Source organism: Somniosus microcephalus, chromosome 11 (assembly GCF_052327205.1).
Source record: "Somniosus microcephalus isolate GS21.2 chromosome 11, FLI_Smic_1.0, whole genome shotgun sequence".
In the NCBI taxonomy this organism is placed as follows: Eukaryota; Metazoa; Chordata; class Chondrichthyes; order Squaliformes; family Somniosidae; genus Somniosus; species Somniosus microcephalus.
The window spans coordinates 207,955,846-207,982,176 of NC_140997.1; the positions used below are offsets into that span (position 1 = coordinate 207,955,846).

A 26,331-nucleotide genomic window follows, 5' to 3' on the forward strand; every position below is an offset into this window, starting at 1 on the left:
GATTCTTTGGGCGGTTGCCCTCGGTCGACGCCCGTTGCTCAGACTACGACCTTCCAGGACCTTCCTTTCAGGCAAGATCCCTGTGAGATGATGCCACACTGCAGGTGAGTTCGAACTTACTCGTCGCCACTGTAAAGTCCGCGCCTCAATAATACACGGACTTCAGGAGAACAGTTTAACAGGTACTTTACTGAACAAGAGGCAGCTTGAAACTGAAACTACAGAAGCCTGCTAGGGCCTTTTATACAGGGGTGGTCACTGCCGGTACTGCAGTCTAAGACCAGTTATTCCCTTAAAGGTACATACACAACAGAAAGCATAGTAGAAATCCTACAGGACCACTTAAACCCCACACCGCTGCTGATAGCAGAACGATTTAAGTTCCATAAAAGGAACCAACACAAAGACGAAAGCAATGCTGAGTACCTGACGGAACTGCGCAAGCTATCGAAACACTGCCAGTTTGGAGCGGGACTAGCAGGTACGTTAAGGGACAAGTTTGTGTGTGGGCTACAAAGTGAAGGAACCCAGAAACGGCTTCTATCAGAAAAGGATCTTACGCTGGACAAGGCTTTCAGTATGGCAGTATCACACGAAGCAGCCGCAAGGGTCGCTGCAGAGATACAACGGAGACCGCAAGAATATGGCACCAATGAAATGTCCTATGGAACAGGGAAGTGCTATCGCTGCGGCAGAACAACATGTGACCAGAAGGATTGTTGGTTCAAGGACCAAGTGTGCAGACAGTGTGGAAAAGCAGGACACATAGCAAGAGTCTGCAGGTCTGGGAAGAAAACCAACAGTAAGAAATCTCCACAGGAGAAGTATAAAAAGGTACACCAGTAGTTCAGACGAACAGAAAAGTGACACAGACTCCGGAAGCAAGGAGCTGGGTTGTCTGAAACGACATAAGGTAACCAAAATGGAGGATCACCAGACTATCTGGGTTACACTCAATAGAGATGGAGTCCAAGTGAAAATGGAATTGGATACAGGATCAGCCCTAACAGTCATAAACCAAAGGGACTACAAGCGGCTATTATCACATATACCCTTGAAAGCTACAGAGATTGTCTTGAAGACGTACACGAGGCAAAAAGTCTACCCCAAAGTAAAAATAAGGGTGAAAGTGATATATAAAGGCCAGGAAATACCTAAAATGGATATATATGTATTGCCAGATGGAGGACCACCACTGCTAGGACGTGAATGGATCCGGAAGATACAATTAGATTGGCATTCCATACAGGCACTGAAGGTTGAGGCCAAAAAGGATGACGACGTCACACCTGGACGACTGTCAAAAATGCTAACTGACGCAAAAGAAGTGTTCCAGGAGGGACTCGGAACACTGAAAGGCATAACAGCAATGATTAAAATAGAGGAAAATGCAAGCCCAAAGTTTCTTAAGGCCAGACAAGTGCCTTATGCGATCAGACCAGCTGTCGAAGCAGAGCTGGAAGGGTTGGAACGTTCAGGAGTACTGTCCAAAGTGGACTGGAGCAAGTGGGCTACACCCATCGTTCCTGTAATAAAGAGGTCGTTGAGTAATACACCTGGGGAACCAAAGAATGTCCGCATCTGTGGGGATTTTAAGGTGACAGTGAACCCAGTCCTTCACATGGTACAATATCCGCTTCCACGAATTGAGGATATTTTCGCCTTGCTATCTGGAGGTAAACGCTTCACCAAAATTGATCTAGCCCAGGCGTACCTGCAAATGGAGGTAGAAGAAGCTTCGAAACAATACCTTACGATTAACACTCATAAAGGTCTCTATCAATACAACCGGCTGGTGTTCGGGGTAGCATCGGCTCCGGCTATCTGGCAAAGGGCAATGGATCAAGTCCTGCAAGGCATTCCAGGGACCCAGTGTTATTTGGACGACATCCTGGTCATGGGCGTAAATGACAGTGATCACCTCGCCAACTTGGAGAAGGTGCTCACCAGATTAAAGGAGTATGGGCTACGAGCTAATCGCCACTAGTGCAAGTTTTTCCAGAAACAGATCTCGTATTGTGGCCACGTCATCGATGAAGAGGGGTTACATAAGTCCCCTGAAAAGATTGAGGCAGTAGTCAAGGCTCCAGCACCGGAAAATGTGTCACAACTGAGGTCGTTCCTCAGGCTGGTAAACTACTACCACAAGTTCTTACCAAATTTGTCCACGGTATTAGACCCACTGAACACCCTACTGCAAACAGGGGTACCATGGAAGTGGAATGACGAACGTAGACGAGCTTTCCAGAAGTGTAAAGAATTGATCACATCAAAAGAGGTGTTGGCCCATTTCAACCCAGCACTACCAATTTGTTTGGCATGTGATGCATCACCCTATGGTATTGGAGCGGTGCTGTCGCACAAATTCCCAGACGGGTTGGAGAGGCCAGTAGCATTTGCGTCTCGGTCACTAACCTCAGCCGAGCGCAACTACGCCCAGATTGACAGGGAGGCCCTCAGCCTAGTATGGGGAGTAAAAAAATTCAACCACTATCTGCATGGGCAGAAGTTCACCTTGCTGACTGACCTCCAACCACTTGTCTCCATCTTTAATCCTAAGAAGGGCGTTCCAGTGATGACTGCACAACGGTTACAAAGATGGGCCCTGTTTCTAGGGGCGAATCAATATGAAATAGAATATAAAGGCACGAAACAGCATGGAAACGCTGATGGGCTATCACGCCTGCCACTGCCTATTGTGGAGGAAGCACCAGCAGTGGACCCTATCGAGATATTTTATTCGTCAATAATTGAACGATTGCCAGTAACAAACACGGATATAGAGAAGGAGACCCGCAATGATCTGACGCTCTCTCGGGTATATGATTTGACGGTGAGGGGATGGCCAACACATGGCGACTCACTGTTGCCAGCATTCTCATCCAGAAGAGAGCAGCTGTCAGTATGCCAGGGGACAGTGATGTGTGGATCCAGAGTGGTGATTCCACCCAAGTTAAGGGAGAGAGTGCTAAATGAGCTACATGAAGGTCATCTGGGGGGAGTGAAAATGAAAAGCCTTGCTAGGGCTTATGTGTGGTGGCCGGGAATCGATCAACAAATCGAAGACCTAACCAAGAGCTGCTCAGGATGCCAGAAGGTCCAAAATGCACCACCACATGCCCCTCTACACCCATGGGAGTGGCCCTCCTCTCCATGGCAACGGGTGCATATTGATTTCGCTGGTCCATTCATGGACTCAATGTTCTTAATAGCAGTGGATGCTCATTCGAAGTGGCCTGAGGTGATAAAAATGTCCTCAACCACTACAGAGAAAACGATTGCAGTCCTACGGACCATATTTGCCAGAAACGGCTTGCCAGAGCAGATTTGCTCTGATAATGGACCACAGTGTGTGTCCGAAGAGTTTTGAAAATTTATGAGAAGGAATGGGGTAAGGCATTACACATCCGCCCCGTATCATCCAGCCACAAATGGATTGGCTGAGAGGTTCGTACAAACCTTTAAGAAGGCGATAAAGGCCATGTGCGACGATGAAATTCCACTACAGCATAAGGTGGACAATTTCTTATTAGCCTACCGAAACGCGACACATGCAGTTACCAACCAGACCCCGGCCATGATGTTCTTTAACCGAAGGTTGAGATCTCGTCTGGACTTGCTCAGACCAAATGTGCGAAGAAATGTTGAGGACAAACAATTCCAGCACATCAATGAGAAGCCGACAAGGAGTTTCAATGTAGGACAACCAGTCTTGGCCCGTGACTACCGAACAGAGAAATGGCAACCCGGAACGATATGCACAAGGCAGGGGCCATTAATGTACACAGTGGATGTCGGGGAGAACATTGTGAGATGCCACGTCGATCAGATCTTAGCGTCACAGGAACGAGTCAACCCCATGTCTCGAGTACCTGGGGATGAACCCGACACACCGGTAGCATTTATCTCAGAACCAGTAGCAGTGGAAACCGATGAACTACCCGATGAAAAGGGGCCAGAATCGCCTCTGCACCAAGAACAAGAACCTCAGGAAAGGCGCTATCCCGAAAGGGTCAGGAAGCCGCCCCAAAGACTGAATCTATAAATGGACTATTGTTGTTTAATGTACATGTTAAAGTGTTAATTGTTATTTGAATATTAGGGGTACTACTAATCTAAAAGGGGAGGAATTGTAGTGTATGTACCTTTAAGACAGAACTACTTTTACAGCTCCTGTATGCTGTAGTACCGGCAGTGACCACACCTGTGTATAAGCCTTGCGCATGCCTCTGTACCCCCAGTCTTGAGACTACCCTCCTCCAGTAAATATGTGTTTATTGTTAAGTTACAGCATCCGTGTGGTTATTGAAAAACGCCATACTCTCAGAATCACAGATCTAACAATGCCCTCCGCCACTTTTAACAGTTTCCAGTTTCCTGGCCCCAACCACCTCCTTTTCACTATGGAAGTATAATCCCTCTACACCTCCATCCCCCACCAGGATGGCCTGAGGGCGCTCCACTTCTTCCTTGAACAGAGGCCCAACCAGTCCCCATCCACCACCATCCTCCTCCGCCTGGCTGAACTTGTTCTCACATTGAACAACTTCTCCGTTGACTCCACTCACTTCCTCCAAATCAAAGGTGCTGCTATGGGAACCTGCATGAGTCCTAGCCATGCCTGCCTTTTCGTGGGATATGTGGAACACTCTTTGTTTCAGTCCTACTCAGGTCCCCACCCTCACCTCTTTTTCCAGTACATTGATGACTGTATCGGTGCCGTCTCCTGCTCTCGCCCTGAACGAGAAAATTTCATTCATTTTGCTTCCAATTTCCACCCTTCCCTCACCTTAGAACATAAGAACATAAGAAATAGGAGCAGGAGTAGGCCAATCGGCCCCTCGAGCCTGCTCCGCCATTCAATAAGATCATGGCTGATCTGATCCTAACCGCCAATCTACTATCACAGAACTATCTCCTGAATCTAACAGAATTAGACACATGAAATAGGAGCAGGATCAGGCTACACGGCCCCTGGGCCCGCTCCGCTACCCACAGGGCCATGACCGATTCGAACCTAGACTCATGTCCAAATTCCTGCCCGCTCCCCGTAACCGTTAATTCCCTTTACTTCTAGGAAACTGTCTATTTCTGTTTTAAATTTATGTAATGATGTACCTTCTACAGCTTTTTGGGGCAGCATATTCCATGGACCTACCACCCTCTGAGTGAAGTAGTTCCTCCTCATCTCAGTTTTGAAAGAGCAGCCCCTTATTCTAAGACTATGCTCCCTAGTTCTAGTTTCACCCATCATCGGGAACATCCTCCCCGCATCCACCCGATCCAACCCCTTCACAATCTTATATGTTTCAATAAGATCGCCTCTCATTCTTCTGAACTCCAATGAGTAGAGTCCCAATCTACTCAACCTCTCCTCATATGTCCATCCCCTCATCCCCGGGATTAACCTAGTGAACCTTCTTTGTACTGACTCGAGAGCAAGTATGTCTTTTCTTAAGTATGGACACCAAAACTGTATGCAGTATTCCAGGTGCGGTCTCACCAATACCTTGTACAACTGAAGCAATACCTCCCTATTTTTATATTCTATCCCCCTAGCAATGAAAGCCAACATTCCATTGGCCTTCTTAATCACTTGCTGCACCTGCATACTAACCTTTTGAGTTTCGTGCACCAGGACCCCCAGATCCCTTTGTACTTCAGTACTTTCCAGTTTCTTGCCATTAAGATAATAATTTGCTCTACGATTTTTCCTGCCAAAGTGCATAACCTCACACTTTCCAGTATTGTCTTCCATCTGCCAAATCTCTGCCCACTTACTTAGCCTGTCTATGTCCCCTTGCAGGTTTATTATGTCCTCCTCACTCACTACTTTCCCTCCCATCTTAGTATCATCTGCAACCTTTGATATGTTACACTCGGTCCCCTCCTCCAAATCGTTAATATAGATTGTAAAGCATTGGGGACCCAGCACTGAACCCTGCGGAACACCACTAGTTACTGATTGCCAGTCTGAGAATGAACCATTTATCCCAACTCTCTGCCTTCTGTTAGATAGCCAATCCTCTATCCATGCCAGAATATTACCCGCAATCCCGTGATTTTTTATCTTAAGCAATAATCTTTTGTGTGGCACCTTGTCAAATGCCTTTTGGAAGACTAAATACACTACGCCCACTGGTTCCCCTTTATCCACCCTATATGTTACTTCCTCAAAGAACTCCAGCAAATTTGTCAAACATGACTTCCCCTTCATAAAACCATGCTGACTTTGTCCTATTAAATTATGATTATCCAAATGTCCTGTTACTGTCTCCTTAATAATGGACTCCAACATTTTACCTACCATAGATGTTAGGCTAACCGGCCTATAGTTTCCAGCCTTCTGTCTACTGCCCTTTTTAAATAAGGGTGTTACATTAGCAGTTTTCCAGTCTGCCGGGACCTTTGCTGAGTCCAGGGAGATTTGGAAAATTATTACCAATGCATCCACAATCCCTACCGCCACTTCCCTCAAGACCCTAGGATGTAAGCCATCAGGTCCAGGTGATTTATCCGCCTTGAGTCCCATTATTTTACTGAGTACCACTTCCTTAGTGATTTTGATCGTGTTTAGCTCCTCCCCCCCCATAGACCTTCACATGGTCCATCTCCGACTCTTTCCTTCCCTTCCTTGACTTCTCCATCTCCATCTCTGGGGATAGGTTATTGACAAACATTCACTACAAGCCCACTGACTCCCACAGCGACCTGGACTACACTTCCTCCCACCCCGCCTCCTGTAAGGACTCTATTCCATTCTCCCAGTTTCTCCGTCTCCGCCGCATCTGCTCTGACGATGCCACCTTCCATACCACTGCTTCTGACATGTCTTCCTCTTTCCTCAACCGAGGATTCCCCTCTACAGTGGTTGACACCGCCCTTGACCATGTCCGTTCTATCTCCCGCACTTCTGCCCTCACCCCTGCCCCTCCCTCCCGGAACCACGATAGAGTTCCCCTTGTCCTCACCTTTCACCCCACCAGCCTTCACATTCAATGGATCATCCTCTGCCATTTCTGTCACCTCCAGCGTGATCCCACCACCAAACGCATCTTCCCCTCACCTCCCCTTTCAGCATTCCGTAGGGACCGCTCCCTCCGCGACACCCTTGTCCACTCCTCTATCACCCCCAACACCCCTTCCCCTTCGCCCGGCACCTTCCCGTGCAAGCGCAGGAGATGCAACACATGCCCTTATACCTCCCCCCTTCCCACTGTCCAGGGCCCAAAACACCCCTTCCAGGTGAAACAGCGGTTTACTTGTACTTCTCGCAATTTAATATACTGTATTCACTGCTCATGATGTGGTCTCCTCTACATTGGGGAGACCAAACGCAGATTGGGCGACCGCTTTACGGAACACCTCCATTCAGTCCGTAAGGGTGACCCCGAGCTTCCGGTCGCCTGTCACTTTAATTCACCGCTCCACCCCCACTCAGACCTCACCGTCCTCGGCCTCTTGCATTGTTCCACGGAAACCCAGCGTAAGCTCGAGGAACAGCATCTCATCATTTGATTAGGCACTTTACAGCCTTCTGGACTCAACATAGAGTTCAACAATTTCAGATCATAACCTCGGCCCCTATCATATATATATATATATTTTTTTTATCCACACTTTTTGTCTGTGTGTTTTTCTTTCTCCCCCACATGGCAGCTGTCTTTCATTCTGCCAGCGCAATTTACACTTCATCCAGAGCCATCCTTTGTTTCTTAACACATAAATCGCCATACATAAGAACATAAGAACATAAGAAATAGGAGCAGGAGTAGGCCAATCGGCCCCTCGAGCCTACTCCGCCATTCAATAAGATCATGGCTGATCTGATCCTAACCGCCAATCTACTATCACAGAACCATCTCCTGAATCTAACAGAATTAGGCACACAAAATAGGAGCAGGATCAGGCTACACGGCCCCTGGGCCCGCTCCGCTACCCACAGGGCCATGTCCGATCCGAACCTAGACTCATGTCTAAATTCCTGCCCGCTCCCCATAACCCTTAATTCCCTTTACTTCTAGGAAACTGTCTATTTCTGTTTTAAATTTATGTAATGATGTAGCTTCTACAGCTTTTTGGGGCAGCATATTCCATGGACCTACCACCCTCTGAGTGAAGTAGTTCCTCCTCATCTCAGTTTTGAAAGAGCAGCCCCTTATTCTAAGACTATGCCCCCTAGTTCTAGTTTCACCCATCATCGGGAACATCCTCCCCGCATCCACCCGATCCAACCCCTTCACAATCTTATATGTTTCAATAAGATCGCCTCTCACTCTTCTGAACTCCAATGAGTAGAGTCCCAATCTACTCAACCTCTCCTCATATGTCCATCCCCTCATCCCCGGGATTAACCGAGTGAACCTTCTTTGTACTGACTCGAGAGCAAGTATGTCTTTTCTTAAGTATGGACACCAAAACTGTATGCAGTATTCCAGGTGCGGTCTCACCAATACCTTGTACAACTGAAGCAATACCTCCCTATTTTTATATTCTATCCCCCTAGCAATGAAAGCCAACATTCCATTGGGCTTCTTAATCACTTGCTGCAACTGCATACAAACCTTTTGAGTTTCGTGCACCAGGACCCCCAGATCCCTTTGTACTTAAGTACTTTCCAGTTTCTTGCCATTAAGATAATAACTTGCTCTACGATTTTCCTGCCAAAGTGCATAACCTCACACTTTCCAGTATTGTATTCCATCTGCCAAATCTCTGCCCACTTACTTAGCCTGTCTATGTCCCCTTGCAGGTTTTTTATGTCCTCCTCACTCACTACTTTCCCTCCCATCTTAGTATCATCTGCAAACTTTGATATGTTACACTCGGTCCCCTCCTCCAAATCGTTAATATAGATTGTAAAGAGTTGGGGACCCAGCACTGACCCCTGCGGAACACCACTAGTTACTGATTGCCAGTCTGAGAATGAACCATTTATCCCAACTCTCTGCCTTCTGTTAGATAGCCAATCCTCTATCCATGCCAGAATATCACCCCCAATCCCGTGATTTTTTATCTTAAGCAATAATCTTTTGTGTGGCACCTTATCAAATGCCTTTTGGAAGTCTAAATACACTACGCCCACTGGTTCCCCTTTATCCACCCTATATGTTACTTCCTCAAAGAACTCCAGCAAATTTGTCAAACATGACTTCCCCTTCATAAAGCCATGCTGACTTTGTCCTATTAAATTATGATTATCCAAATGTCCTGTTACTGTCTCCTTAATAATGGACTCCAACATTTTACCTACCACAGATGTTAGGCTAACCGGTCTATAGTTTCCAGCCTTCTGTCTACTGCCCTTTTTAAATAAGGGTGTTACATTAGCAGTTTTCCAGTCTGCCGGGACCTTTGCCGAGTCCAGGGAGTTTTGGAAAATTATTACCAATGCATCCACAATCCCTACCGCCACTTCCCTCAAGACGCTAGGATGTAAGCCATCAGGTCCAGCTGATTTATCCGCCTTGAGTCCCATTATTTTACCGAGTACCACTTCCTTAGTGATTTTGATCGTGTTTAGCTCCTCCCCCCCATAGCCCCCTGTTTGTCCAATGTTGGGATATTCTTAGTGTCCTCTACTGTAAAGACTGATACAAAATATTCATTCAGTGTTTTTGCCATCTCCATATTTCCCACCATTAATTTCCCGGTCTCATCCTCTAAGGGACCAACATTTACTTTAGCCACCCTTTTTCTTTTTATATAACTATAAAAACTCTTACTATCTGTTTTTATATTTTTTGCTAACTTACTTTCATAATCTACCTTCCCTTTTTTAATCAATGTTTTTGTTATTTTTTGCTGTCTTTTAAAGTTTTCCCAATCCTCTATCCTCCCACTAGATTTGGTTACCTTATATGCCCTTGTTTTTAGTCGAATACTATCCTTAATTTCTTTACTTAGCCACGGATGGCTGTCTTTTCTTTTACACCCTTTTCTTCTCAGTGGAATATATTTCTTTTGGAAGTTGTAAAATAACTCCTTAAATGTACACCACTGATCATGTATTGTCTTACCCTTTAATCTATTTTCCCAATCCACTCTACTCAATTCCGCTCTCATACCTTCATAGTCTCCTTTATTCAAGCTTAGCACGCTTGTTTGAGATCCAACCTTCTCACCCTCTAATTGAATATGGAATTCAACCATGTTATGGTCACTCATTCCAAGGGGATCCTTTACTAGGACATTTTTAATTAATCCTGTCTCGTTACACAGGACCAGATCTAAGGTTGCTTGCCCCCTGGTCGGTTCAGTTACATACTGCTCAAGAAACCCATCCCTAATACACTCAATGAACTCATCCTCAAGGCAGCCCTGCCCAATTTAATTTGTCCAATTAATATGATAGTTAAAATCCCCCATAATTTTTGATGTTCCCTTATTACAAGCCTCAACTATTTCCTGATTGATACTCCGTCCAACTATTACAGCTGTGAGGAGGGATGATATGTTGGAGGGATCATCAAATGAGGCCATATGGGTCAAATTGAAAAACAAAAAAGGGGCAATCACACTGCTGGGAGTGTACTACAGACCCTCAAGTAGTCAGAGGGAGATAGAAGAGCAAATATGTAGACAAATTTCTGAGAAGTGCAAAAACTATAGGGCAGTAATAGTAGGGGATTTCAACTACCCCAATATTTGTGCACATTAACAAAAACTTTACATGAACATTGGCTAAAACACACAAGTGCCTACCCTTGTGTGTTGTTAGTTGATATGATTGGACTAGGATGAGGGTGAGTGTGAGGGGTGGCTAGTGAGATGTGGAAGTGATAATGTAGATAGAGAGGGATGGGTGGAGGTGCAAGGTAAGTTGGTGTGAGTAAGGATGTGCAGGAGTAGGGTAGGGAAGGCAGAGTGATGGGGATGTGATGAGTGGCACAGCAGGATGAGGTTGAGTGTGGCTTTGCAGTAACGTTTCATGATCTACTGAGATCATTGAAAGGTTTGCGCCACTGCAGCCTGGTCCTCCTGATGACAGCCCTGCTTCTGCCCTCCTGTGCAATGTGCAACCAGGCTGCGTTGGTCTCCTGGGGAGGTCTCTTCCACCCATTGGAAGGGAAGAGAACCTCCCTGTGTGCTGTGACTACCTCCGTAAGCATACGGAGGGAGTCATGGGAGAGCCTGGGTGCAGCCCTGTGCCTCTGTGCAGTGCTTGTCAGTGTTTGCAGCACCTCAGTGCTGTAGAACACTGACAGCACAACTGTCAAAATAAATTTGCATATGGTCCCTTTATGGAAACCGGCTGATGACACGTCATTAAGTGATGTCATCAGCCCGCTTCATTCAATTGGCTGGCAAATGCACTGGGCGGGCTTAACAAGCCCAATCAATGTAAAATCACTTTGGACAGCGGACTGGAGCCAGCAGCGGGGTCGCAACCCACCACCGACGCCGCCGCAACCCACCACCGACTTCGCCGCAACCCACCACTGACGTTGCCGCAGCCCACCACCAATGTCACCCACCATGGACCCGCCAAGGTTGGGGAAATCGCGGCCAAAGTGTTCATTCCAGGAGCTGCTCCAAAAATTAGGCCCAGTGTATTTTAACTCCCGGGCCTTATTTAAATTCCCCCAGCCGACTTCTCACCCAGCCTAGACGGGAAGCTGTGGAAAATTGCACACCCAGAGGCTGCCCGCTGACAGCAAGTGTCAGGATTGGCTGCCGGGCCGGGCCGGACAGCGCTGCGGGAGCACCATGACTGGGGGAGGGCGATTGTCGCAGCAGAGGTCTAAGCTTTCCTGGTGAGGCCTGCGGGAGCAGAAATGCTCCTCCTGGCCCCAGAAGGTAAGTAAAAGAAAAATGTAAAAACATACTTTTTTTTGGCCTCTCCAGAACCCAAGCCGCTTCCTCGCTGGGTTGGCCTGGTAGGAAACTCACTGTCGCTTCCCATTCAGGCTGACTAGTAAAAATTTGCAGACGGGCCCCGATGAGGTCACTGGAACCCGACATGCATATGTTAAAAGGGACCCCGCTGGCTTTGGCCGGGTTTCCTCGCTGTCTGCTAAGTTGAGCAGGTGAAAAGCGCGGAAGGTCAGGTCCTCTTCAGCTGCCCGATTTCCACTGGGAGGGTAAGGTTAAATAGCGAGATACTGGAAACACTCAGCAGGCCAGGCAGCGTCCATGGAGAGAGAAACAGAGTCAACGTTTCAAGTCTGTGACCCTTGGTCAGGACTGGATAAAGTTGGAGATGTAACAGGTTTTAACCAGGCACAGGGGCAGGGAAAGGCGGGGGGAGGGAGGGGAGGAAAGAACAAAAGGAACAGCCTGTGATAGGGTGGAAGGCAGGAGTGATTAAATGTTGCAAATGGGGATGGCAGAATCATCAACAGCTGCCGCCTGAAAAAATAGGGGCAGAGGTTATGGTCTGAAATTGTTGAACTCGATGCTGAGTCCAGAAGGCTGTAAAGTGCTTAATCAAAAGATGAGGAGCTGTTCCTCGAGCTTACGTTCAGGGTAAGGTTAAAATTGGCCCCATAAACTAATGACAGAAAGCGACTTGAGGGCCCAGGTTTATCATTCGCTTCAGTCACCCAGAAATGGGATTATAACTTGACTTTCGCTTGTGGTGATAAAAACTTACCTTCCTGTATATTACTGCCCCGTGATTACACCTACATGACAGTTTTCATCTACAAAACTTTGCTAAAAATATTTTCAATGAGTAAATGGAGCCTCGTATTTATTATACCGCTAATAGGTGTTTGTATTACATCTGTGACTGTTGCTTGAGCACAATTGTTTAGAATGAGATCTCTCTTCAACTTTATCTTACTTTGTTAGTTGCAGCTTACGACATAGAATGCAGTCTCGGTTTTGATGGGGTGTCCTGCCGAGAGAACAACACCACGTAAGTACTTAATAACTTCCACTCGTTTGAGTCATCTCCTGCTTTTGGATTTTTCCTCATGCTTTGTGCTTTAAAAGTGATCATATCAGAGAACCAGATGAAATCTGAACAAAATTGAGGTAAGGAAGTGGGTAATTATAAAATGGCTTCACCGGCAAATCGAGTGAACTGAAGTAAAAAAAAAAGTAAGGCATGAAACTCTAAATTAATCAAATAAACATGAAGGCTTCAGGAATTAAGAGTAGCTTTAGAGAGATTGGGATGAAACAGCCATATACATACGAAAGAAATATTGAAATGACATACGAAAATGCAGAACTGGGAGAAACAAATTAAATAAAGTTGGCAATTATTAAATTAGTAAAAGTAAGATGGAGCTCAGCAAAATTAATTAAATAAAGACAGAGGCTTCATGAATTCAAAGTGGTTTTACACAGAATTAGTAGAAATGGCACCGTAATTAAAGAAAGTCAGCAATGGCAGGGGGCAAGGCATTAAGTAAATTGAGGACAAACAACAAAATTAACTAAATAAAGATGTGGGCTTCATGAATTGAAAATAACATTACACTGAATCAGGAGAAATGGCAGCAACTCGGCACTAAATGAATTAATTAAATAAAAAGGTGGATAGGAATTAAAAGCAAACCAAACTTAGAGTCATTTGAAATACTTTGGCCGCAGGAGAGTGAGAACAGCACCAGGGGAGGTAGAATGCAAAACAATGAAACTGGGAAGATCAGCAGTCATATGGGAAGAATCAGCCAATCAGAGTAAAGTCAAAGTAGTGAGTTTAAAGTAAGTTTAAAGTAACTGTTTAAAAGTACCACTGAGGTGTGACACCCGTTACAAAATCTTGACTCTGAGGAATGATAAAATCTTAACACAGGAAGTAAAAGTGACAACAGGAAGTGCATGTTGGGTGCAAAACTTTTAATCATAGTTAGGCTGGTACACCAAAGATCTTAACGGTTTATATTACGGCATATTTAGTTATAGTGGAAGTAATACTGACACGTCTTTTAATTCGCTGTGATTTTCCAATGTATGCAGTGTGGAAGAATCCTCGAATGAATGTTTTGTTAAAGAGATCCTATTTATTAAAAACAATGACCACAAAACACTTGATTTGTCCATAGCTTTCTTGACTACTGTTAAGCACATAGCTAGCAGCAAGAATCTTGATGTATTGCAGTAATGTTTAACAAAGGAAGTCTTAATGCAACAAAATCTTACTGACTCGTGAGATTTAGGATTATTACTGATAAAGACACCAGACTCATATAACTCAGTTAATCTTTCAAATAATGAATCATAAATCATAAAACAATTGTAACCTTTGATGGATAACAGTCAGTAGTCCCCGAGGTACCAACTATGAGCCAACCTGCCACTTCTCCAATGCTGTGACCCTGGCAGGCTCAAATCATGCTATGGGTAGTTCACCAACAATAGATAACCGCTCATGTGTGATGTCCATTGCATTCACAGTTGTTCAGAAACTGTGAGTGCAATTATAAGATTTTCTTATCTGTGGGAAAGCACCTCGTTCTGCTTGTGTTGCCACTGTCCTATTGTCTCTTTGATGAAGTGCACTGTTCTTGCACAGAGTTCCTCACTAAGCTCTTCGTAAGAACTAGCGTGACCTGTAAATTCTTTGGAGGTGTAGGGGGTTTTGGTTTGGGGTTTTGTGTCTGGCCAGTCAGTCGTATCTGAGCTGCTCCAGCACCGTACAGTTCGAATCGCTTCCCCTTTGGTTCTGACCACTGGACTTATTTACAAGTAGCGATATAGACAAACGAGACCAGTGGTTCGGTGCAAAGAAAACCAATGTTTATTAAAATAGAGAAACAGTTACTATACAGAGAAAAATCACTATGGATGCAACACAATTACACTTAACGGGGGAGGAGAAACAGACACATTGAGGGAAAATGACTAAAATGACACTTTAGCAATTCCCCTTAACTCCCACCCTTTTACACCTATCTAGGTTGTCTTGTGATGGGCCAGAAAATTGATGCTCACCAGTCTAGGATGTTGAAACGCTTGCTCCGTGCCCTGTTGCCTGTCGATGTTTTTAGGTTTTCACCGCCCCAGAGCAGAGATACCCCAGTAATTCAAACATAACTGCGGGTGTCCTACTTCCCTGGACGGGCTCTTCGTTGACGATCCTCTCGCTGGGTTGATGATACGGCAGGGCACTGGAGGCGAGGCGAGAGAGAGAGAGAGAGATGGCCTCCCGAGGGACTAGTTATACCCTTCCCGGTAGCCCTTATCTCCCGCCAGATCAGCTCATTTCTTTTGTCTGACCTGGACGTGTTGAAGCTCATACAAAGGGTACCGATCTGGGCCCATCGACCTGAATGGCCAGTTAATCGGTTTTAAACGTCTCATCAATGTTCCCCTTTGTCCAACTGGTTTCGTGATGGGGCCATTCCAGTTTGAATGTCCCGTTGATCGTTTGCAAACAGTGTTGATGTTCTCTAACGAAGGTCTGAATGCAGCTATTACATATTGAATAGGCCTAGCCTGCTCTTGATTGTCTGTGCAAACAACCTTGATGGGTTTTAATCAGAGGCCCGAATGCCACTGGGTTTGCTTCTCATGCATAAATGAAGAAGGTCTGTCTGCATTCGAATTTTCTGGAAAGTTCCTTCTCACAGTCATCGGAATCCAAGTTTGTGAGTCCAAACTGAAACTTACAGGCCTTGGCCATGAGACTGACCGCAGCCATCTTGTTGAGCCCTGGATTTTAAACTCAGTCCAACCAGGGTTTCTTTAATAAACCAAAAGTAAACCTTCGGGGGGGAAACATGAAATTTGTGAATCCTTTCAGAGGGAAGTAATGGCCTGTATTTTCTGGTCGGAGGCTTCCTGCGTGTGGACGCCTCCTATCGGGAAAAAAAATCTACGCCCTTACCTGAGGGCTCCCGAAGTGCGGCCATTTCTGATCCTGGGCCTGTCCACAGTCGAAATGCACAGGGCCCACGTATCCCAGGGGCGCAGGTGGTTTGCAAGCGTCCCTGGGATCACGTGGGCCAGGCGAGCCAATAGGAGAAGGGAAACCCCCTTCATACTTTTGACAGATAGACCTGTCAAAAGTATAAATAGAGATCACCCTAAAAACACAGTAAAACCTTAAATGAATTTTTAAAAAACCATCACGTTTTTAAAATGAGTTAAAGTTACATTAAATTAAGTATTTTAAACAAAAATTTAATTTTTTTTTAAATAAGTTTTTTTACAGGGCTAAAAATAAACTTTCCTTTTTTAAAAGTATTTTTAAATTATAAATGAGTGAAAAATGTTTAATTTTTTTTTTAAACACTTATGCTGGTAAAAGCAGACCTTACACCTGCTTTTACCAAGCGTAAGATTTTTAAGTGATTTCAGTGGGCGGAGGTTCTGCAGAGTGGAACTCTCCACCGCAGAGGCCCTTCTCCAGGGCAGGCGTCTGATCTGTCAAGAGGATTCTTGACAGATCGGAAATGCTGGTTTTCAGCGCATGCGCTTCGCGTGCCTGAAACCAGCACTTGCGAGGTCCCTTGTACACACCCGTAGGCACCGGAAAATACGGGCCTATATTTTGCAGGACATAATGTCCTCAAATGCTGCTTCACCCTCCTTTCATCCTTCCTGTATTACTCCTCTTCCTCCTCACAAACAAGGAAATGCCCATTGGGAATCCCATACCTGGGTACTTGAAACCTCTTACTTTGTTGGGATGGAAAGAATTCCCTCAAGCAGTCAGGGACACGGTCAGCTCTATGCAGCTGAAAAGTAAAAAAATAGAACGGCTCCAAAATCTCTTTCGCAACTCTTGTAATCACTCCTCAAAGATTCTCCAGGCTGCAGGCTCTAAAGTAAAGCACTCCTCCTCATTACAATTGATGTAAGCCCCCAAAGTGCGGACCAAGTGATATACATGGTCGACGTCACTGGCTTGTTGTAAGAAAGACAGACCCAATAATTGAAGTCAAAACGGTTTATTCAGGCCTGGGGAGCTATGGCTCTTGCGTCCCAACACAAGGCTCCGACTCCACCGAACCTCTTGAGGTTCACACAGTTATACACATTTTCCGAGACCTCCTACTCCAGAGGTCCAATCGATTTAAAAGTCTATACATTAATCACTAACTAGGTGTGTCTAACTTATACAAAGTAGCCTATAACATAAGTTTCACTTTTCACTGCAGGGGCCTGTGGACCCTCTGATTTCTTGGAAATGAGTCATCAGGACATGTGATTTCTGAGAAACGAGACCCTCTCTCTCTTGACCACTACTAAGTTTCGTTTTTCCAGAAAAGGGTTATGTCAGTGCCTCTTTTTGTAAGTTTCATCTTTCTAAACTGGTATGGTCATTTCTGCAATTAAACATAGAATAATTAGTACATTTCGTCTTTACACATTTTGCTGCCGCAATTGCGTTCTACTAAACGTGCCCTGTTACGCTCATTTTTAAATCTTACTTCACAATGTATTCTAATGAGTTCCCAGTAACAATGCTGAGTGCAAACATCGGAGGCCCCAGACCATGACCGAACTGCCAGTGCAATCATCACAAGATGGAAACCCAGCGGCAATGAACCCCCCCGAAAAAATGCTGGCAAATTCAAATTACACCTGGAACTCACTGAAAATCAGGTGTGAATTTGGGGCTATGACTCGCACTACACAATTATGAAAAGTGAAGCGGGTTCTAGTGGCTATTTAGTGTCCATTAATAAGTTGATCAAAGATGAGTATGCACCAGACCCCACTTCAACTTTCGGCGATTTGAACATGAAGAACTGGAGATCCAAACCTGGATTTGACAAGGTGCCACACAAAAGATTACTGCACAAGATAACATATCACGGGATTGGGGGCAATATATTGGCATGGGTGGAAGATTGGCTATCTAACAGAAAACAGAGAGTTGGGATAAATGGTTCATTCTCTGGTTGGCAATCAGTAACTAGTGGTGTTCCGCAGGGGTCAGTGCTGGGACCCCAACTCTTTACAATCTATATTAACGATTTGGAGGAAGGGACCGAGTGCAACGTATCCAAGTTTGCCGACGATACAAAGATAGGAGGGAAAGCAGTGAGTGAGGAGGACATAAAAAACCTGCAAAAGGACATAGACAGGCTAAGTGAGTGGGCAAAAATTTGGCAGATGGAATATAATGTTGGAAAGTGTGAGGTTATGCACTTTGGCAGAAAAAATCAAAGAGCAAGTTATTATCTAAATGGAGAGAAACTGCAAAGTGTTACAGTACAAAGGGATCTGGGGGTCCTGGTGCATGAAACACAGAAGGTTAGTATGCAGGTACAGCAGGTGATCAGGAAGGCCAATGGAATCTTGGCTTTTATTGCAAGGGGGATGGAGTATAAAAGCAGGGAAGTCTTGCTGCAGTTATACAGGGTACTGGTGAGGCCACACCTGGAATACTGCATACAGTTTTGGTTTCCATATTTAAGAAAAGATATACTTGCTCTCGAGGCAGTTCAGAGAAGGTTCACTTGGTTGATTCCAGGGATGAGGGGGTTGACTTATGAGGAAAGGTTGAGTAGGTTGGGACTCTACTCATTGGAGTTCAGAAGAATGAGAGGCGATCTTATCGAAACATATAAGATTATGAGGGGGCTTGATCGGGTGGATGCGGTGAGGATGTTTCCACTGATGGGTGAGACTAGAACTAGGGGGCATAATTTTAAAATAAGGGGCTGCCCTTTCAAAACTGAGATGAGGAGAAACTTCTTCACTCAGAGGGTAGTAAATCTATGGAATTTGCTACCTCAGAGTTGTGGAAACTGCGACATTAAATAAATTTAAAACGGAGATAGGCAGTTTCCTAGCTGACAAGGGAATAAGGGGTTACGGGGAGAGGGCAGGGAAGTGGACGTGAGTCTAAGTTCGGATCAGCCATGATCCTATTGAATGGCGGCGCAGGCCCGAGGGGCCGTATGGCCTACTCCTGCTCCTACTTCTTATGTTCATATGTTCTTATGACTCACATTCAGCATTTATGTACCCTGCTAAATAAGAAATTTTGTAAGTTATGTACTACTGATAAAAGACGAGTGGCTTTTCACTCGCTGCAGTTCACAGCTGATAACACTTGAGATTTTTCTGCAGGCTGTGAGTAACATTCTAACAGCCAGGAGAGAGCTTTGCATATGTTTTTGCAGTAACAGCTCTTTTCCCAGCTAATAAGTGTTAAATGTTTTGAGAATGAGGAATGGCTCCTATCTCTCTTGAGCAGCCTGATGCTACACTGCAGTATACTGGGGGTGTCAAGCCCAATTGGTGTGAGACGCCCCACCCAAAGGAATCTCACAACATTGTATTGTAGTCAGTCTAGGACCTGACTCCGGAGTTAGATTATCACTTTTTTGTTGTGAGGCAGAAGCTGCTTTGCACCAACGCATAAATATCAATATAACTGCATCCTTAGCTTCGTTGTAAGTCACTGTGGTAGTCTTTGTTGTCATTTTATAAAGTGGTTTGACTGGAGCAGAAATGAGATAGAGCAAGAAATTTCCTGTAGTATTCTTTACAAAATATCTTTATAGCGTAGAAGTACAAAGTTGAGACATGTAATAACCATCGGTATGGGAAGCAGCACAGAAACTGTGGAAAATATTAAGCAAGGAAAAACTGGAAACGGTACAGACAGCGAGTTAGCATCTGAGAGAGGAAGTCAGGTTAATAATATGGGTGGGAACCCTTATGAAAACTGATGTTCTGCAGTTCTGATGAAGGGCCTCACCAAAACGTTAACCTATCTTGCTGACTGACTTGCTATGCATTTCCAACATTTTGTGCTTTTACTTTTGATTGCTAGTATTTGTGGGGTTTTTTAAATATCCATTTCAATCCCTTTAAACTGTTATGTTGTGGGGGTGAAGAGTCCTGAGGTAGCCACTAAACCTGGAACTTATTAAATATTTTGCCTGTATATGAAACAATAATGTCATCTCAGTAATAAAAACAGAAAATGCTGGAAATACTCAGCCGGTCAGGCAGCATCTGCAGAGAGAGAAACAGAGTTAACGTTTCAGGTCGAAGACCCTTCGTCAGAAATGAAAAAGTTGGAGATGGAACAGGTTTTTAAGCAAGTGTAGGGGCAGGGAGAGGGGGGAGGGGAGGAAAGAACAAAAGGGAAGGTCTGTGATAGGATGGAAGGCAGGAGAGATTAAAAGACAAAAGGGATGATGGTGCAAGGCAAAAGGAGATGGTAATAGGACACATTAAGAAACAAAAGATGACTCTAGATGAAGTGTAAATGGCAATGGCAGAATCATCAACAGCTGCCACATAGAGTCATAGAGTCATAGAGTTTTACAGCACAGAAAGAGGCCCTTCGGCCCATCGTGTCTGCGCCGCCCATCCATCCCTGTCCAGTCTAATCCCATTTTCCAGCATTTGGTCCATAGCCTTGTATGCAATGGCATTTCAAGTGCTCATCCAAATGCTTCTTGAATGTTGTGAGGGTTCCTGCCTCTACCACCCTTTCAGGCAGTGAGTTCCAGATTCCAACCACCCTCTGGGTGAAAAAGTTCCTCCTCAAATCCCCTCTAAATCTCCTGCCCCTTACCCTGAATCTATGCCCCCTTGTTATTGACCCCCCTACTAAGGGGAAAAGTTCCTCTTTATCTACCCTATCTATGCCCCTCATCATTTTGTACACCTCAATTAGGTCCCCCCTCAGCCTTCTTTGCTCCAAGGAAAACAACCCCAGCCTGTTCAGTCTTTCTTCATAGCTGAGGCGCTCCATCCCAGGTAACATCCTGGTGAATCTTCTCTGCACCCTCTCCAAAGCAATCACATCCTTCCTATAGTGAGGCGGCCAGAACTGCACACAGTACTCCAGCTGTGGCCTCACCAGCGTTTTGTACAGCTCCATCATAACCTCCCTGCTCTTATATTCTATGCCTCGGCTAATGAAGGCAAGTATCCCATATGCCTTTTTAACCACCTTATCTACCTGTTCCGCTGCCTTCAGAGATCTATGTACATGTACACCAAGGTCCCTCTGACCCTCTGTACTTCCTAGGGTCCTACCACTCATTGTGTATTCCCTTGCCTTATTTGTCCGTCCAAAATGCATCACCTCGCACTTCTCAGGGTTAAATTCCATTTGCCACTTTTCCGCCCATCTGACCAACCCGTTTATATCGTCCTGTAGCCTGAGGCTTTCCTCCTCGCAATTTACCACCCCACCAATTTTCGTGTCATCTGCGAACTTACTGATCATACCTTTTACATTCTCATCCAAATCATTTATGTAGATCACAAACAACAAGGGACCCAGCACCAATCCCTGAGGTACCCCACTGGACACAGGCTTCCAGTCATAAAAGCATCCTTCGACCATCACCCTCTGCCTCCTGCCACTCAGCCAGTTTAGGATCCAACGCGCCAAGGCACCCTGGATCCCATGGGCTCTTACCTTCTTGACCAGTCTCCTATGCGGGACTTTGTCAAAAGCTTTACTGAAGTCCATGTAAACCACATCCACAGCATTTCCCTCATCCACCCCCCTAGTCACCCCCTCGAAAAATTCAATCAGATTTGTCAGACATGATTTACCCTTGACAAAGCCATGCTGACTATCCCCGATTAATCCTTGCCTCTCCAAGTGGAGACTAATTTTGTCCCGCAGAATTTTTTCCAATAATTTCCCTACCACAGATGTTAGGCTCACTGGCCTGTAATTCCCTGGTTTATCCCTGCTACCCTTCTTGTATAATGGTACTACATTAGCTGTTCTCCAGTCCTCTGGTACATCCCCTGTGGCCAGAGAGGTTCTGAAAATTTGTGTCAGAGCCCCTGCAATCTCCTCCTTTGCCTCCCACAGCAGCCTGGGATACATCTCGTCCGGGCCTGGGGATTTATCCACTTTTTGGCCTGCTAAAACCGCTAGCACCTCCTCCCTCTCGATGCTAATATGTTCAAGTATGCCACAGTCCCCTTGCCCGATTTCTATGTCTGCATCGTCTCTCTCCATAGTGAACACAGATGCAAAAAATTCATTTAAAACCCCGCCTACATCATCTGGCTCTGCACACAGATTGCCACTTTGGTCCCTAATGGGCCCTACCCTTTCCCTGGTTATCCTCTTGCCCTTAATATACTTATAAAACATCTTAGGATTTTCCTTTATTTTGCTCGCCAGTGTTATTTCATGGCCCCTCCTCGCCCTCCTAATTTCTTTTTTAAATATGCCCCTGCACTTTTTATACTCCTCTAGGGCTTCTTCCGTCTTTAGTCTTTTGTAACTGCCAAAAGCCCCCCTTTTATTTCTAATGCATTTTTGTATATCCCTTGTCATCCAAGGTTCCCTTTGCTTGTTGGTCCCACCCTTGACATGTTGGAACATGTTGGCGTTATACTCTCTCTATTTCCCTTCTGAAAGTCTCCCACTGTCTTGATGTGGATTTTCCTATAAGTAGCTGCTCCCAGTCCACTTTGGCCAGATCCTGCCTTATCATATTAAAATCGGCCTTCCCCCCAATTTAGAACCCTTATTTCTGGGCCATCTTTGTCTTTTTCCATGACCACCTTAAATCTCACTGAATTATGGTCACTGTCGCCAAAATGCTCTCCTACTGACACTTCCACCACTTGCCCGGCTACATTCCCCAGAATTATGTCCAGTATCGCCCCCTCTCTTGTAGGACTTTCTACATGTTGGCTCAAAAAGCTCTCCTGGATGCACTTTAAGAATTCTGCACCCTCTAAACCTTTCACACTCTGACTATCCCAATTAATATTGGGGAAGTTGAAATCCCCCACTATTATTACCCTATTATTTTCGCACTTTTCTGAGATTTGCCTACATATCTGTTCCTCTATCTCCCCCTGACTGTTTGGGGGCCTATAGTACACTCCCAGCAAAGTGCTTGCCCCCTTTTTGTTTTTAAGTTCTACCCATATGGCCTCATTAGAGGAACCCGCTAATATATCATCCCTCCTTACAGCAGTAATTGACTCCTTAATTAATATTGCAACACCCCCTCCCCTTTTACACCCCCCCCTGTCTCGCCTGAAGATTCTATACCCCGGAATATTGAGCTGCCAGTCCTGACCCTCCCTCAACCATGTCTCCGTGATAGCAACAATATCGTACTCCCATGTGTTCAACAACAACTTCAGTTCAACAACAACTTCAGTTCATCCACCTTATTTGCAAGACTCCTTGCATTAAAATAAATGCCTTCCAGCCCTGCCATATTCCCTTTTGCCTTCACATATTTGCTCTGCCTTGTTTTTTTCTCTGTATTTGGCTGTAAATCACCCCCTGCTATAGCTCCACTCTGTACCCCATCCCCCTGCCAAGTTAGTTTAAACCCCCCCCCAGCAGTGCTAGCAAACCTCCCCGCAAGGATATTGGTTCCCCTCTGGTTCAGGTGTAAACCGTCCGACTTGTACAAGTCACACCTTTCCCAGAAGCAGACCCAGTGATCCAGGAAACTAAAGCCCTCCCCCCTGCACCATCCCTTTAGCCACGCATTCATCTGTTCTATCTTCCCATTCCTATACTCACTAGCACGTGGCACCGGGAGTAATCCAGAGATTACAACCTTTGAGGTCCTGCTCTTTAATCCTTCACCTAGCTCCCTAAATTCTTGCTGCAGGACCTCATCCCTCTTTTTACCTATGTCGTTGGTACCAATGTGGACCATGACCTCTGGCTGTTCACCCTCCCCCTCCAGAATGCCCTGCAGCCGCTCAGTGATATCCTTGACCCTGGCACCAGGGAGGCAACAAACCATCCTGGATTCACGTCTACGGCCACAGAAACGCCTATCTGTTCCCCTTACTATAGAATCCCCTACCACTATTGCTCTCCCACTCTTTTTCCCCCCTTCCTGGGCAGCAGGAGCACCCCCAGTGCCAGGAAGTTGGCTGCTGCTGCCTTCCCCTGGTGAGTCATCCCCCTCAACAGTATCCAAAGCGGCATACCTGTTTGAGAGGGGAATGGTCACAGGGGTCTCCTGCACTACCTGCCTGCTTCTATTGCTCCTCCTGGTGGTCACCCATTTCCTATCTTCCTGTGCAGCCCTTCCCTGCGGTGTGACCAACTCACTAAACGTGTTATCCACGAACCTCTCAGCATCGTGAATGCTCAACAACCCATCCACCCGCAGCTCCAGCGCCTCAATGCGGTTTGCTAGTAGCTGCAGATGGATGCATCTCTGGCACACGTGGTCTTCAGGGGCACCGGCAGTGTCCCTGAATTCCCACATAGAGCAAGAGGAGCATATCACGGGGCTGTGCTCACCTGGCATGACCTTCCCTTTACTTAATTTAAATTAATTTACTATCACCAATTAAAAATATCTCTAAGGCGCTTGTATAGTCTACCAACAGTCCCTGCTACACCAGAAAAGACCCTAGTAACTATAAACTACAGAGTTTAAGTTTAAAAAAGAGGAATACTCACCAACCAATCACTTACCTGCTCCCTGGTGACGTCACACTCTGATTACTTTTTACCTCTCTCCTCTGCTGTTGATTTGGTCGGGCCTCGGTCTTCGCGCCGGTTTTTATACCGGGCTCACCTCCTCTCTGCTGCCGCTGCTCCCTGGAACTGGTCGGGCCTCGGTCTTCGCGCCGGTTTTTATACCGGGCTCACCTCCTCTCTGCTGCCGCTGCTCCCTGGAACTGGTCGGGCCTCGGTCTTCGCGCCGGTTTTTATACCGGGCTCACCTCCTCTCTGCTGCCGCTGCTCCCTGGAACTGGTCGGGCCTCGGTCTTCACGCCGGTTTTTATACCGGGCTCACCTCCTCTCTGCTGCCGCTGCTCCCTGGAACTGGTCGGGCCTCGGTCTTCACGCCGGTTTTTATACCGGGCTCGCCTCCTCTCTGCTGCCGCTGCTCCCTGGAACTGGTCGGGCCTCGGTCTTCACGCCGGTTTTTATACCGGGCTCACCTCCTCTCTGCTGCCGCTGCTCCCTGGAACTGGTCGGGCCTCGGTCTTCACGCCGGTTTTTATACCGGGCTCGCCTCCTCTCTGCTGCCGCTGCTCCCTGGAACTGGTCGGGCCTCGGTCTTCGCGCCGGTTTTTATACCAGGCTCACCTCCTCTCTGCTGCCGCTGCTCCCTGGAACTGGTCGGGCCTCGGTCTTCGCGCCGGTTTTTATACCGGGCTCACCTCCTCTCTGCTGCCGCTGCTCCCTGGAACTGGTCGGGCCTCGGTCTTCGCGCCGGTTTTTATACCGGGCTCACCTCCTCTCTGCTGCCGCTGCTCCCTGGAACTGGTCGGGCCTCGGTCTTCGCGCCGGTTTTTATACCGGGCTCACCTCCTCTCTGCTGCCGCTGCTCCCTGGAACTGGTCGGGCCTCGGTCTTCACGCCGGTTTTTATACCGGGCTCACCTCCTCTCTGCTGCCGCTGCTCCCTGGAACTGGTCGGGCCTCGGTCTTCACGCCGGTTTTTATACCGGGCTCGCCTCCTCTCTGCTGCCGCTGCTCCCTGGAACTGGTCGGGCCTCGGTCTTCGCGCCGGTTTTTATACCGGGCTCACCTCCTCTCTGCTGCCGCTGCTCCCTGGAACTGGTCGGGCCTCGGTCTTCGCGCCGGTTTTTATACCGGTCTCACCTCCTCTCTGCTGCCGCTGCTCCCTGGAACTGGTCGGGCCTCGGTCTTCGCGCCGGTTTTTATACCGGGCTCACCTCCTCTCTGCTGCCGCTGCTCCCTGGAACTGGTCGGGCCTCGGTCTTCGCGCCGGTTTTTATACCGGGCTCACCTCCTCTCTGCTGCCGCTGCTCCCTGGAACTGGTCGGGCCTCGGTCTTCACGCCGGTTTTTATACCGGGCTCACCTCCTCTCTGCTGCCGCTGCTCCCTGGAACTGGTCGGGCCTCGGTCTTCACGCCGGTTTTTATACCGGGCTCGCCTCCTCTCTGCTGCCGCTGCTCCCTGGAACTGGTCGGGCCTCGGTCTTCGCGCCGGTTTTTATACCGGGCTCACCTCCTCTCTGCTGCCGCTGCTCCCTGGAACTGGTCGGGCCTCGGTCTTCGCGCCGGTTTTTATACCGGGCTCACCTCCTCTCTGCTGCCGCTGCTCCCTGGAACTGGTCGGGCCTCGGTCTTCGCGCCGGTTTTTATACCGGGCTCACCTCCTCTTTGCTGCCGCTGCTCCCTGGAACTGGTCGGGCCTTGGTCTTCGCGCCGGTTTTTATACCGGGCTCACCTCCTCTCTGCTGCCGCTGCTCCCTGGAACTGGTCGGGCCTCGGTCTTCGCGCCGGTTTTTATACCGGGCTCACCTCCTCTTTGCTGCCGCTGCTCCCTGGAACTGGTCGGACCTCGGTCTTCGCGCCGGTTTTTATACCGGGCTCACCTCCTCTCTGCTGCCGCTGCTCCCTGGAACTGGTCGGGCCTCGGTCTTCGCGCCGGTTTTTATACCGGGCTCACCTCCTCTCTGCTGCCGCTGCTCCCTGGAACTGGTCGGGCCTCGGTCTTCGCGCCGGTTTTTATAC

General features: G+C 46.9%; 1 protein-coding gene across 1 annotated transcript in view; it reads left to right on the plus strand.

The window, feature by feature from the left end:
- Positions 1 to 26,331, plus strand: part of LOC147111163 (uncharacterized) — a 62,963-nt gene that overhangs the window by 16,767 nt on the left and 19,865 nt on the right. Inside the window, exon 2 of the mRNA XM_086001781.1 lies at positions 12,796 to 12,862. Within this exon, the coding sequence (XP_085857907.1) occupies positions 12,796 to 12,862 (67 nt within the window). The remainder of the gene's footprint in view (positions 1 to 12,795; positions 12,863 to 26,331) is intronic.